General features: G+C 39.1%; 1 protein-coding gene across 1 annotated transcript in view; it reads right to left on the bottom strand.

The window, feature by feature from the left end:
• TTBK2 (tau tubulin kinase 2) overlaps positions 1-2,791 on the bottom strand; it is a 62,132-nt gene extending 59,341 nt beyond the window's left edge. The window contains exon 1 of the mRNA XM_054400331.1: positions 2,723-2,791. Within this exon, the coding sequence (XP_054256306.1) occupies positions 2,723-2,791 (69 nt within the window). The remainder of the gene's footprint in view (positions 1-2,722) is intronic.
• Between the last annotated feature and the right edge of the window lie 10,231 nt (positions 2,792-13,022).

Raw genomic sequence — 13,022 nt, 5'->3', positions numbered from 1 at the left:
CTTGTATCTAGTCTGAATCTCTCCTCTTTTAGTTTAAAGCCATCACTCCTTGCCCTCTCACCATCTTTCACATAGGGCCTCCTTCAAGTACTGTAAGGCTGCAAGAGATGGAGCCTTCTCTTCTCCAGGCCGAACAACCCCAACTCTCAACCTTTCTTCATAGCAGCAATATTCCATCCCTCTGATCATTTTTGTGCCCCTCCTCTGGACCCAACTCCAACAGGTTTGTGTCTTTTTTGTGCTAAGGACTCCAGAGATAGACACGGTACCCCATGTGGAGTCTTAGCAGAGCAGACGGGCAGAATTACCTCCCTCAACCTGCTGGCCACGATTCTCTTGATGAAGCCTGGGATATGGTTGGCTTTCTGGGCTGCAAGCACACATTGACGGCTGGTGTCCAGATTTTTATCAATCAGTACTCCCCAAGTCCTTCTCCACAGGGCTGTTCTTTTGTGCATTAATTTCAAGCTTCTCTTTTTTGCTTTCAGCATCTCATACTCCAAATGCACCCTCTCCATTCTTCCCGTCTCTTTGTATGCTTCAAGTCGAAAATACACAATTCCAGGCACATTTTACCTTGGTACTTTTGCTTACACTGCATATTGAATGATGTTCTTAAACCTACCTAAAAAAATATTATCATTACGATCAAGCCTCCAAGTCAGGACTGTAATAAATGTTTGAGAGGCAAAAAAGCAGGATGAGAAAAGGCATCAACAAAGGATAAAAGCAAATGATAAGAGACACAAAGTATCTGTAGAGAGGGATGATGTCACTGAGGAAAAACATTTTATAACACATTTTCTATGCTTACTTTTCAAAATAGAATCACCCTAAACAAGTCTAGGTTAAAATTTAATTGAATTTAATTGAGCATACTTTTTAAAGTGTTCATGTCCACAAATTTCAGGTTTGTTTTCACAATGAAAGCCCAAGGTCCTGAAAGCTGCATTTCACCTGCAAATCTTTAGATACCTCCCAGAATGTTTAGCATTTTTTTCTTAAACTAGTTAAACCAAAATATTCTCATGCAATCATACTACAGAGCTGCCATTCTTCAGCTGGGGGAAAAATAAAGCAGGATGTTGAGAGTTCCACAGGAAACAATCGGAAGTCCTACTGATAATTCAGGTCAGTACCCTTTGCAATCAAAACATAAAAATTGGCTGGTTTGTATCACCTCATCTCTCTACATAAGGAATTCTGGAGTACTATTCTGCTCCAGGAACCTAGCTAAAACTTCAATACTTAATAATCTAGGAATTTCTAAAATTTGCACACTTTTTTCTTCCACTGGCAGATGTCTACAATTCAGAAGGAAGTATATCACCTTAGACCCCATCAATAAATCCTTACTGTTTGCTACGCAAATTAAGAAATATGCACAGACAATATTTGGCAGTCATCGACCTGCAATACTTGATCTGGAAAACATACATATTAAAAATATATAATCACAAGATGAACAACAGCCTGCTCTTGAAAGTTTCTAAAAGACACCAATCTGGTCATCAGTCTTCATTAGAGTGATAAAATAAACTTGAATAAAACAGGACTACTTCTGCATATATCACATAACTGAGTAGTTTAGTGGATAGGTACATAGTATACAGTATGCTGTTACCTGTTCATAATGTTATTTTATTCTATTTTATTTGATTCAAGACTATGCTTTCAGTTTCTACTTCACTGCGGTATTGAGATGCAATATAAGAAGATATTTTATAAATACTTAGACACTCCAAATATAGCCATTTAGGTTCTATTTATACAAAAGGAAATATAAAGGTTTCCCACACAAAGCTAGTAGCAGCTTCCTGCATTTATAAATGAAGGGTAAGGCATTGAATTTATTGAAATTATTTTCTCTGAATGAAGTGAATGATCAATCTGTTTCTTCTATGTTCAGTCTCACCATTTTAAACAAAATATTTAAACATAGGAGTAATAAAAGCAAAGGTGGTGTAAAAAATAGCAATTCAATATCCATTCACAGCCTACTAAACAGTTACCCAAAGTGATCTACTATGAATTGGTGGGTTTTTTCCCTCCCGCTTTTGGGGATATGTTGTTTTTTAAATCTCAAAATAATCCACAAGTAAACAAATTCTACATTGACTGGAGAAGGAACTATGAGAACTCAGACTGGTTTTCCCAGCAAAAATACTTTCAAATGGATACTACTCCCCTCTAGATATAAATCAAGCATATGAACACCAAAAGGGAATAGAGTTATTTACAGCAAAGCCAATACTGGTATACAATCACATGGATGTACAAACAACCAGGAATAAATCTATGCTACAATATATAGCAAACAAAAATAACTGCTAAGTGGAAAAGCAGCAAGATCCTAGGACAGCTTCCTATAAGAAGTAACAAATCTCACAATCTGACTAGTTTCAAGAGGGTTCTTGAATGATTTCTAAAGGATTTAACACACTAACAAGATTCTTCAAGATGTGCTCTGAACAGACACAAAGTCAGAATTTAGAAGCTTTCCTAAGCCCTTAGCAGAAAAAACCCCACCACCTTAAATACATATTACTTTTTTAAAGTAAGGTAGGAGAAGCAAATGGATTTAAATTCCTTTCACCACTTAAGAGAAGTATTAAGCAAAATACATCTCACAATAATTTTGTAAAATATTTCAAAGCACAAACTACTGCTTTTTAAAAATATGCTTTTATAGAGAAAAAGAACTGTAGGAAGGCATACTCACCACCTTCCATCTTTCTTTGACCAAGATTCCCACACTGAGGATGTCAGGCTGCTCCCCTCCTCCACTCATTGCAACCTCCTAAGGCGATGGAGCTGCTATGCAAAGTCTGTATCAGCAGAAACCATCCAGATCCCAGGAGCGGCTTCCATTTAACCAGTGACTGCAGAAACACAGCAGAACAACATGAAATAGAGAAGACATCATGTTTATTACCTAGCACCCTAACTAATTTTTGTGTCTCTTAGTGACCCATGTTCTTGAAGTTCTAGGCAAACAACTTCCAGTACAGAAAGAAATTCAAGTGTATTCTCCCTTATTTTTTAATCTGCTCTCTCTCAACCCTCCGCGCCCAATCTCAAAAGAGTACTAATGAATATATACATTTTCAGAGTTTCAGAGCAGTTTCAAATTGCTGTGAATCATAAGTACATTTAATTTTAATAACAACAAATTTAAAGGTCTAATAATTTACTAAGTAACTGGTTAAGTAATTAATAGATATAAATAATAAGCATAAAGCAGTATTACTCAAAAATGACAAAAATCAAGAACAGATACTTAAACTGGAATTGTAAATGTAACTTATTGCACCACTAACAGACTATTCCATATTTTACACTGTATTTCAGATAGCAGGGATTATTCATGATTAAATATGTCTAAAGTACAATTTTGTTGGTTTATGTCAGGGCATAACTAGCTAAAGGAAGAAAAAAAGAATAACTGTGAGTTTATTCTTTTAATTTTCTGGCTTCACATGGCCATCTCTAAATTGAATTTCATAAAGCAACATAAGAATTTCTTTTGGAGACTAGTCTGTCCATAATGGCTCCCACCAATAATTAGTAAAACCACTTCAAAGCTTATTTCAGTTGTTTGAAGCTTTTCTAGAACTGTGCCTACTTGTTACACTGGTGTAATTACACAAGTGTAACTCTCTGTACAAACTCTCTTATCCAATGATAAGACTCTTCAAAAGTGTACTTGATTTATTTCTATCACATACAAAACAGCATAAGCTAAAAGTTCTTTTCTCCCTGAATCAATACAGAAATAGTATGTAAAATTGGTACAATTATTCTGATTTAAATTAACACTATGGCCTTCCACGTGAATAAATGCCAAGTTTACTACTAGAGATAAATTATGCTTTTTAAAAATTCATCTGCTGCTTAAATGGCCTGGGTTTTAAGACAGAAGCTTGCATGACATGACAATAACTATGAGTGGGAGGGGAGGTTCATATTTTTTCATACTTTTCATATTTCATTTATGCCCTTCTTGCTTTAATGGTAAATTCTGCTATTTAAGCCAACTCCAAACGAAACAGACTCCTCTGAAGAAGAATTAATCTGGATTAGTCAAAGATCTAAATTTATTCCAAATTAGAGTGGATTACATCCCTGTAAAAATGAGTGCTCATTCAGAATATGTAGCCTGAATTGGTTTAATTCAAATAAATGAAAGGAAACCAAATTAAGATAGCATACTCTGAGTAGCAGCATCCACTGCAATTTAATCAAGTCGAAGTAAACCAATTTAAATTCTACTGGTGCTGGTAAATTCTCCCTTCAGATAAGGTCAAAATTCTAAAGAGAAGTCTAGTCATTTATGTGAACACCCTCACCATTACTAACCACTGACTGTAATTACTGGCCTTTCCAACTCAATTATCCTAACACAGTCAGGAACTGGGTAAGTCAAAGAGAAAATGAAATGGCACTAGTGAAAGAAAAAAAAAGGTCTATTTCTGAAATTACTTGCTAACAACAAGTACAGTGATTTTTCCATTTGCTTCCCTTGCCACCACTACCCCCTTACATCAAAGTAGGTGGTAGTCTTCGCTAAGTTACATGTCTACTCCCATACTGAGACTTCAAGGGTTTGGGGTTTTTTTTCTGACACCCATTTAAAAAAAAAAAAAAAAAAAAGTAATTGAGGAAGCATTCGTGTCACAGGAGCAAAATCTAAAATTGGCATGTATGATTTTTGCTAAAGCTTTCAAATATGAGCAGAATTCATCACCTGTAAGAAAAGCAGATGCTTTATCAAAGCAAAGCTGTGACCGCAGTGGGTTTAGAGGTTTTTTGTTAACAATGCTATCAGCCTGGATCTGAAACTTGATTCCTTTTTTTCAGATCTATTTTAAATTACAATTAATAGTCACAGCTCTGACAAATATTTCTGAGAGCTATTCATTTATGGATTCTTGGGCATACTAAGAGAGGATTAGTAAATGGCACAGAATGCAGTCATACAACAGAGATATGCACATATCCTCCCATATTTTAATAACTAACACAAAAGTACCATATTAGTGTACGTAACATCTGCACAGCCAGGGTTAACAAAATCTTCATTTATACACAATTCCTCAATCTATTCCAATGCACGAATTCCTTGTTAAATTTCCTGTCATCCTGTATCCTTAGAAAGCAGTAAAATCATCAGTCACCAGTATTCAAAGCAGCAAAGCCCCAAGACCCATTAAACTGTTTTGCATGGGAGCTAAAAGTTCTCTCCTGTATCCCTGAAGTCAAGGTCCCAAGCATCTCCCAGACTGCAAGCAATATTTTACTTCCAAAATGCAAGTTTTACAAAGATGTTGAGATTGTTTTGAAGACTTCAGTTTTCTCTGAGATTCGAAATAAAGTAACAGAAGGATTAGGTCACAAATTTCAAGATCACAAAGCCTGAAATTAGCCTAAACCTTTCTCTGATCAGGCTATAACTTCACCCCCTTCAGTGTGCTAACAGCACATGCTGATATGTAAGAGTTTAAGAGTCCTATCTGCCCTGGTAATGGCACCAGTTCATCCTTTCCCTCACAATAGCAATGGCTTGCTTGGTTTCAAGGTTTAATTTGTCTAATTCTAATTTCTTACCACAGGATTTTGTTACAGTTTTGAAATTCAAATTCCATTCCTAGCAATTTCACTTAATTTCATCATCTAAACATATTTCTTAACCTCCTCTAAATTAATAACTTGAACTTTAGACTTTCCTTCCTATCCCATGCATCTTTTATGTGGTCCTTCTTTGAAAATCCTCTTTCTCTGCATTTTTATTGTGGTATGGGCAACACTGAATTATACTCAATCATACCAATGTAAGATAATATAAACAAAGGATTAACTTCTTACTGCTTCATGACAGCAAACTTATTTCCCTAATTTAAGTCTGAAGCTGTTTTATGCTTTTTCTAAACTATAACTCTGTCAGATGCTTATGAAAATCTCCATATTCAGGCATTGCTGCAAGAACATGGAATCTTTAAAAATCTTTATTCATAATCTAGACCAGGTTTCATTGCTGTGATGTGTTCTCTAACAACCTTAGCTCTATATAACTGAAAATTCATTAATGTACTGCAGTGGATAAACATCTTTATATCTATATATATAGAAGAAAATGCATATTCTGGTAGGTGTAATTCAGGTTACAATCACCTTTGCCAAATTCAAGTGGAAAAAGCCCCAGGCATTACTGGAGAGGATTATATTTAAAAGACTTGTGCACAGACCTAAATATGCATTATTTGGAGGTGGTCCTCAGAACAAAACATAAATTGGACGTTCTGTGAGTTTTGAAGGAATTGAATTCAGATTGTTTCTACAATCTAAATTGTAGGAATTCTAAATTCTAATTCTAAATTTTACAGATGAATAAGAGACTCAGCAGTGCATACAGTGCTATTTGTATTGCTGAGATGCAGCAACATGTTGCTTTCAGCACAGTCATTTAACAGCTTTCAATGCTGTTAAACAATTTAAGAAAGTTCCAGCACTTCTGTATCCCACTGAAGAGGATGAGTAGTTTATGACATACAGTTAAGGTGAAAGCTTTCCCTTCCCAATTCAACAGATGACTCCTTTAGCAGTGCAGCTTTAGAGATGGAAAGCCAGTTATTTTCTGCACAACGCTGCTTTATAATTCCCCTACAACCATTTTAACTGCAGCGTATTTCATAAAATTCTACGTTCATTAACTCATCAGTTTTCTTACCAGACCAGTTTTTCAGATCAGAGGAAATGTGTAAAATAAGAGAATAACAATTGCCTTACTATTAAAGGCAATTAGATCTCTGCCAAACTTATTTACAAGTGACAGGACATGAAATAGCTGGGACAACACAAAGAACACAGCCATTGTTTCATGTTCTTTGTCTGGTAACTCATCAGAGTAAAACAAAAGAACAGGTAAAGGAGAGTAAGTGCTTATATCCAGAATATAATATAATACTGTACAAACAGCATCCATTATTTTAAAATCTTCTATTCATTTAACTGCTTTTAACTACATATTGCCCCTGCAAAGGACTTCTTTAATCTACCCCAACCAAGTATACTAAAAGACAATACACTATTAGGAAACAACAATGCAAAACTTCCAGCAAAACACAAGCCAATTTTGTAAAAGCTGATTCTAGCTCAGCAAACAAAGACAACGGTGTTACATAATCTGTATGTGTGTGAGTGTGGGTGTAATTTCTTTAGAGATGGCCCTAAACTGAAGCCAATCTCTGCTCACCAAGCCGTTGTAGTTGTTTAAATCCATATTGAAGGTTGAGAAAGTAGCACAAGTAGTTCTGGCTGAATGGAGGTACTGTACATCTCTGGATAAAGCAAGGACAGAAAATTACATCTGTTCTGGAGAAAGGAAAAAAATGAATAATACCAACCTTTTGCTATTAGGAACTCTCTGTGCTTATTAGAAGATATAGCCACCTCCAGTTCACTTAAGAAACTTGTAAATTAACTGTGATCTACTTTTGAGCAAGAGAACTTAATGGAACAAAGTTAATAAGTTAGCATAAAGATAAAATCAGGATATGCTCATCTCATTTATGGTAAAGTCCACTTGCTTCGGCTAAGAAACGTATTCAAACTGTAAATTCTAAGGGCAGAAATATTGTAATTGTCTCTATTCAAACACCCAAACAGAAATCTATCCTACACTTAAAACCTGAATATTTTCTAAATACATTCACTAGAAGAAGCTGGGGTCCTGAAAATCATCATTCTGTATGTCAATGAGAAAACTAAACTTAAGACCTTGACCTAAATTTCCAACCATATTGGTTGTGAAGAAAATCGTTTCAGAAACTCAACACATAACCAATGCCATTTTAGGTTCTCCTATCTCAAGTTCTTGGGTGCCAAAATAGTCATCACCACTTGCAGATTCCAGGTGTGAAAAGCTCCGAACTGTCTTGTGTGCTGTAGCCAAGAGTCTAGATACCCTTCTGGCAACTCCTGCACTTACAGCTATGTTGTTATTACAGAAGTCATAGTATTTTCTCAGTTTGAAGACAGTTTAAAACATAATGTTTAGTTTCAAGTTAAAAGCCTTGTTTTAAAACCACATACTTCAAGCTATCACACCATTTCCAGTTTGCAAGAGAATTCAGCCCCAAAATGTTATAAAACCCCCGAGAAGTAAGGGGATGTTTATGGAAGGACTCTATAATCTTTGACTAAACCAACTGATACAGGTGGCAAGACCCTACAAGTTCTAGGCACACAAACCTCTCTTCAAGTCCACGATAGAATGAGCAACTTAAATTGAACTTGAAAGCAACTCCACCAAAGTAAACTTAGAATCATAGAATCAACAAGGTTGGAAAAGACCTCAGAGATCATCACCCAGCACCTCATGACTAACTAAACCATGGCTTCAAGTGCCACATCCAATCCTTTTTCAAACATCTCCAGAGACAGTGACTCCACCACCTCCCTGGGCAGCACATTCCAATGGCAGATCATTCTTTCTGTGAAGAACTTTCTCCTCACCTCGAGCCTAAACTTCCCCTGGCGCAGCTTGAGACTGTGTCCTCTTGTTCTGGTGCTGGTTAATTCGGAGAAAAGACCAACCCTCACCTGTCTACAACCTCCTTTCAGGTAGTTGTAGAGAGCAATAAGGTCTCCCCTGAGCCTCCTCTTCTCCAGGCTAAACAGTCCCAGCTCCCTCAGCCTCTCCTCGTAGGGCTTGTGCTCAAGGCCTCTCACCAGCCTCGTTGCCCTTCTCTGGACATGTTCAAGTATCTCAACATCCTTCTTAAATTGAGGAGCCCAGAACTGGACACAGTACTCAATGTGTGACCTAACTAGAGCTGAGCACAGGGGCAGAAGGACTTCCCTGCTCCTGCTGGCCATACTATTTCTGACAGGCCAGGATGCCATTGGCTCTCTTGGCCACCTGGGCACACTGCTGGCTCATGTTCAGGCGGCTGTCAACCAGGACCCCCAGGTCCCTTTCTGCCTGGCTGCTCTCCAGCCACTCTGACCCCAGCCTGTAGCTCTTCATGGGGTTGTTGTAGCCAAAGTGCAGCACCCAGCACTTGGATTTGTTGAATGCCATCCTGTTGGACTCTGCCCATCTGTCCAGCCTGTCAAGGTCCCTCTGCAGAGCCCTTCTACCCTCTAACAGACCAACATCTGCTCCCAGCTTGGTGTCATCTGCAAATTTACTGATGATGGACTCAATCCCCTCATCCAGATCATCAATAAAGATATTGAACAGGATGGGGCCCAGCACTGATCCCTGGGGGACACCACTAGTGACAGGCTGCCACCATTCACCACCACTCTCTGGGCTCGGCCCTCCAGCCAGTTCCTAACCCAGCACAGAGTGCTGCTGTCCAAGCCACAGGCTGACAGCTTGGCCAGGAGTTTGCTGTGGGGGACAGTGTCAAAGGCCTTGCTGAAGTCCAGGTAGACTACATCCACAGCCTTTCCCACATCCACCAGGCTGGTCACCTGGTCATAAAAGGAGATCAGTCAGGTTGGTCAGGCAGGACCTGCCCTTCATAAATCCACGTTGGCTGGGCCTGATCCCTTGGCTGTCCTGCAGGTGTGCAGTGATTGCCCTCAAGATGATCTGCTCCATAATATTGCCTGGCACTGAGGTCAGGCTGACAGGCCTGTTGTTTCCAGGTTCCTCCATCTGGCCCTTCTTGGGGATGGGCATCACATTGGCCAGCTTCCAGTCATCTGGGACCTCTCCAGTGAGCCAGGACTGCTGGTAAATGATGGACAGTGGCTTGGCCAGCTCATCTGCCAGCCCTCTCAGTACCCTTGGATGGATCCCATGTGATCCCAGGGACTTTTGAGTATCCAAGTGGCTCAGCAAGTCCCTAACTACTTCCTCCTGGATTTCAGGGGGATTATACTGCCCCCTGATCCCACCTACCAGTTCAGGAGGCCAGTTGTCCTGAAGTCCTCCTGCCTTGCTGTTGAAAATGGAGGCAAAAAAGCCTCAGCCTTTTCCTCATCTTTGGTTACAATCTTCCCCTCCAAGTCCAATAAACAGTGGAGTTTTTTCTTGCCCCTCTTTTTGGCATTAATATATTTATAAAAAGGTTTTTATTGTCTTTCATGGAAGTGGCCAGTTTAAGTTCTAACTGGGCTTTTGCCTCTCTAATTTTTCTCCTACATGATCTAACAATATCCTTGAACATACCTCGAGTTACCTCCCCCCCTTTTCAAAGGTGATACACCCTCTTTTTTTCCCTTAATTCCTTCAGAAGACGCTTGCCCATCCAGGCTGGTCGCCTTCCCTGGCGGCTCATCTTTCAGCACATGGGCACAGCCTGATCCTGTGCCTTCAAAAATTCCTGTTCGAAGTAGGTCCAACCATCCTGGACCCCTTGTCCTTAAGGGATTCTACCCAGGGTACCCTCCAAATTAGTTGCTTAAATAAGGTGAAGTTTGCCCTCCAGAAGTCCAAAATAAGGGTTCTGTTATTGCTCCTCCTTGTTTGCCTGCGTATTGAAAACTCCACTATCTCAATGGTCACTGCACCCTAGACAGCCTCCAACCATCACATCTCCCACCAGCCCTTCTCTATTTGAGAACAGCAGGTCAAGCAGGGCCTGACTCCTGGTAGGCTCACATAACATCTCTGTCAAGAAGCTGTCCTCCATACACTCTAAGAACCTTCTGGACTGCCTCCTCTCTGCTGAGTTAAGTTCTCAGCAGATGTCTGGCAGGTTAAAGTCCCCCACAAGGACAAGGTCTGATGATCTTGAGACAGCCTCCAGCTGCTTATAGAATACGTCATCGACCACTTCATCCTGGTTGGGATGGTCTATAACAGACTCCAACCAGGATGTCAGTTTTGTTAGCCCTTCCTCTGATTTTAACCCACAGGCACTCGATCCTTTCATCCTCTACCTCAAGTTCTGTGGCATCAAGAGATTCCCTAATACATAGGGCCACCCCTCCTCCTCTTCTCCCTCACCTGTCTCACCTAAACAGCTTGTAACCATCCAGTGTGGTACTCCAATTGTGTGAATCGTCCCACCATGTTTCTGTAATGGCAACTGTATCATAGTTTTTGCTGGTGAACCAAGACTTCCAGTTCCTCTTGTTTGTTACCCATACTGCGTGCATTGGTGTACACACACTTCAGCTGGGCTGCTGATTTCTCGACTAACTCTAGTTTATGTCCCTCTCTCTCCTCTCCAGAGAGACTGGTTTCATCACCCACCCCCTTCAACTTCATTATGTTTCTTAGATCAACTGAGATAAAAGGTACTGCGTACTGCATAGCTCCTATGAGAAACTCAGCACAGAATTCATTACCCACCAAAAATCAGAACCTTTTGGTCAGGGAGAACAAATCATTGAATCCATGTTATTTTTGCCATGTTATTTTTCATCTGAGTGAGCTGATTTCCTGATTTGATCTGTCAGACAATTTTACAAAGACTTATGTCAGAACAAGAGAAAGAATGGAAGTTAGCTGGGGAGGATAGGGAAACGCTGGGCTACTGTGGTGCTTTCAACTCAAAACCAGTTGTTGAACTACAACCTCAGGTGGAGAGCCTCTGACACTAATGTAGAAACCTAAGCCTTGGAGAGGGGTTAACTTCATTCTAAAGAACACTGCATTATTCTCATTTTTTCCCACAGATCAGAGTGAATTGCAAATCAAAAAGAAGTTTGTGAAGCCTTACTAAGTGCTCCAAAATGAATTTTAAGACCTTTATAGTGTCATTTGTTTAACAGAAAAAAAAAAAGGCTGTCTTAGATTAACTGCTGTAACTGTTGTAGTATTTACAACAAACATAAATGTAACGAGAAGCAAGGTTTTCACCCTTAGAAGACTACCTGTCATAAAAGTCATCTTCAAAACTAGTTCTCTGATCACTAACAAAGAAAAAAAATACATTGCTAAACATGGAAATGGAAAGTTAGTTCTGCAATTACCTAAATTATACAGCATTACAATAATTGATTTTCAAGATCTTTGTAAAATGTTCATTGCAGAAGACATAAGTGATAGTGAAGTATGGTTTTCAATACTGATAGACAGGTTGAAGTGAAACCATTAAGATCTTTTAAATAGCGACAGTAATAAAATACCAAACTACTTCTAGTCCGGATTTATCAGCAAAATAAAAATCCGCTTTCAGTTTTTTGAACTGTTGCAATAATCGGTTATCTTCTTAGGATACATTTAGAATATTAATAGGCTACCATCAACCTCACTAACTTATATGCCACAGAATAACATTAAACGATAGTTTAAGACACTCTATTGCCCTTTCCACTAGAACTATCTATTTCTATTACTTCATAAATCAGTTTTATCAGTAAGGAAAAACATTGATGCCTTCCTCAGGCATACAGCACACAACTACAGAAGGCAAAAAGGCAAAGAATACACTGCTCTGAAGAATTCCTTCTATAGCCTACACAACTTTTGGCAGCAAACACAGTGACTTATAGAGAAGAGATGCTGCTAAGGACTGCAAAAATTATTCAAGGGCATATGTTCAACTAACTGCTAATAAATTCTCCATGTTTAAACCAATCAAGTAAAGTTCAGGGTAAACTCTAAATATAAATGGGAATAACATTTAGCTTTTTTGAAAATAGAAAATGATCAGCTGAAGAACTTGGGTGTGATGACCAGATAGTTGACACACAAATAGCAAAATGCTGTCTGCACGGACAGTGTTCAAATGATCGACAAGGCAGCCAGGCACAGGCAGCAGCCCAGCTGGCAGCCCACAAGACTACACTCACTGTTCTGTGTCCAGACTGCAGCACCACGCACGATATGATCTGGACCTCACTAACAAAAGCTGGTATGGCAGTTGATAAAGCACATCACAAAAACATGGTGAACAAGGCCTGACAGTTTGCCAAGATCAGGAGAAAAAGAGAGCAATAATCTTTTATAATCCTTAGCGTCTACTCCCTCAGCATTCTTATCTGAAAGGCACATATCTAATTCTGCAGCAGTATTGTGATAAAGAGAGGGCACTGGCCGTGCACACATAGGTATTCCA

Source organism: Indicator indicator, chromosome 4, assembly GCF_027791375.1.
Source record: "Indicator indicator isolate 239-I01 chromosome 4, UM_Iind_1.1, whole genome shotgun sequence".
NCBI lineage: Eukaryota > Metazoa > Chordata > Aves > Piciformes > Indicatoridae > Indicator > Indicator indicator.
This window is presented reverse-complemented; position numbering and strand designations above follow the sequence as displayed.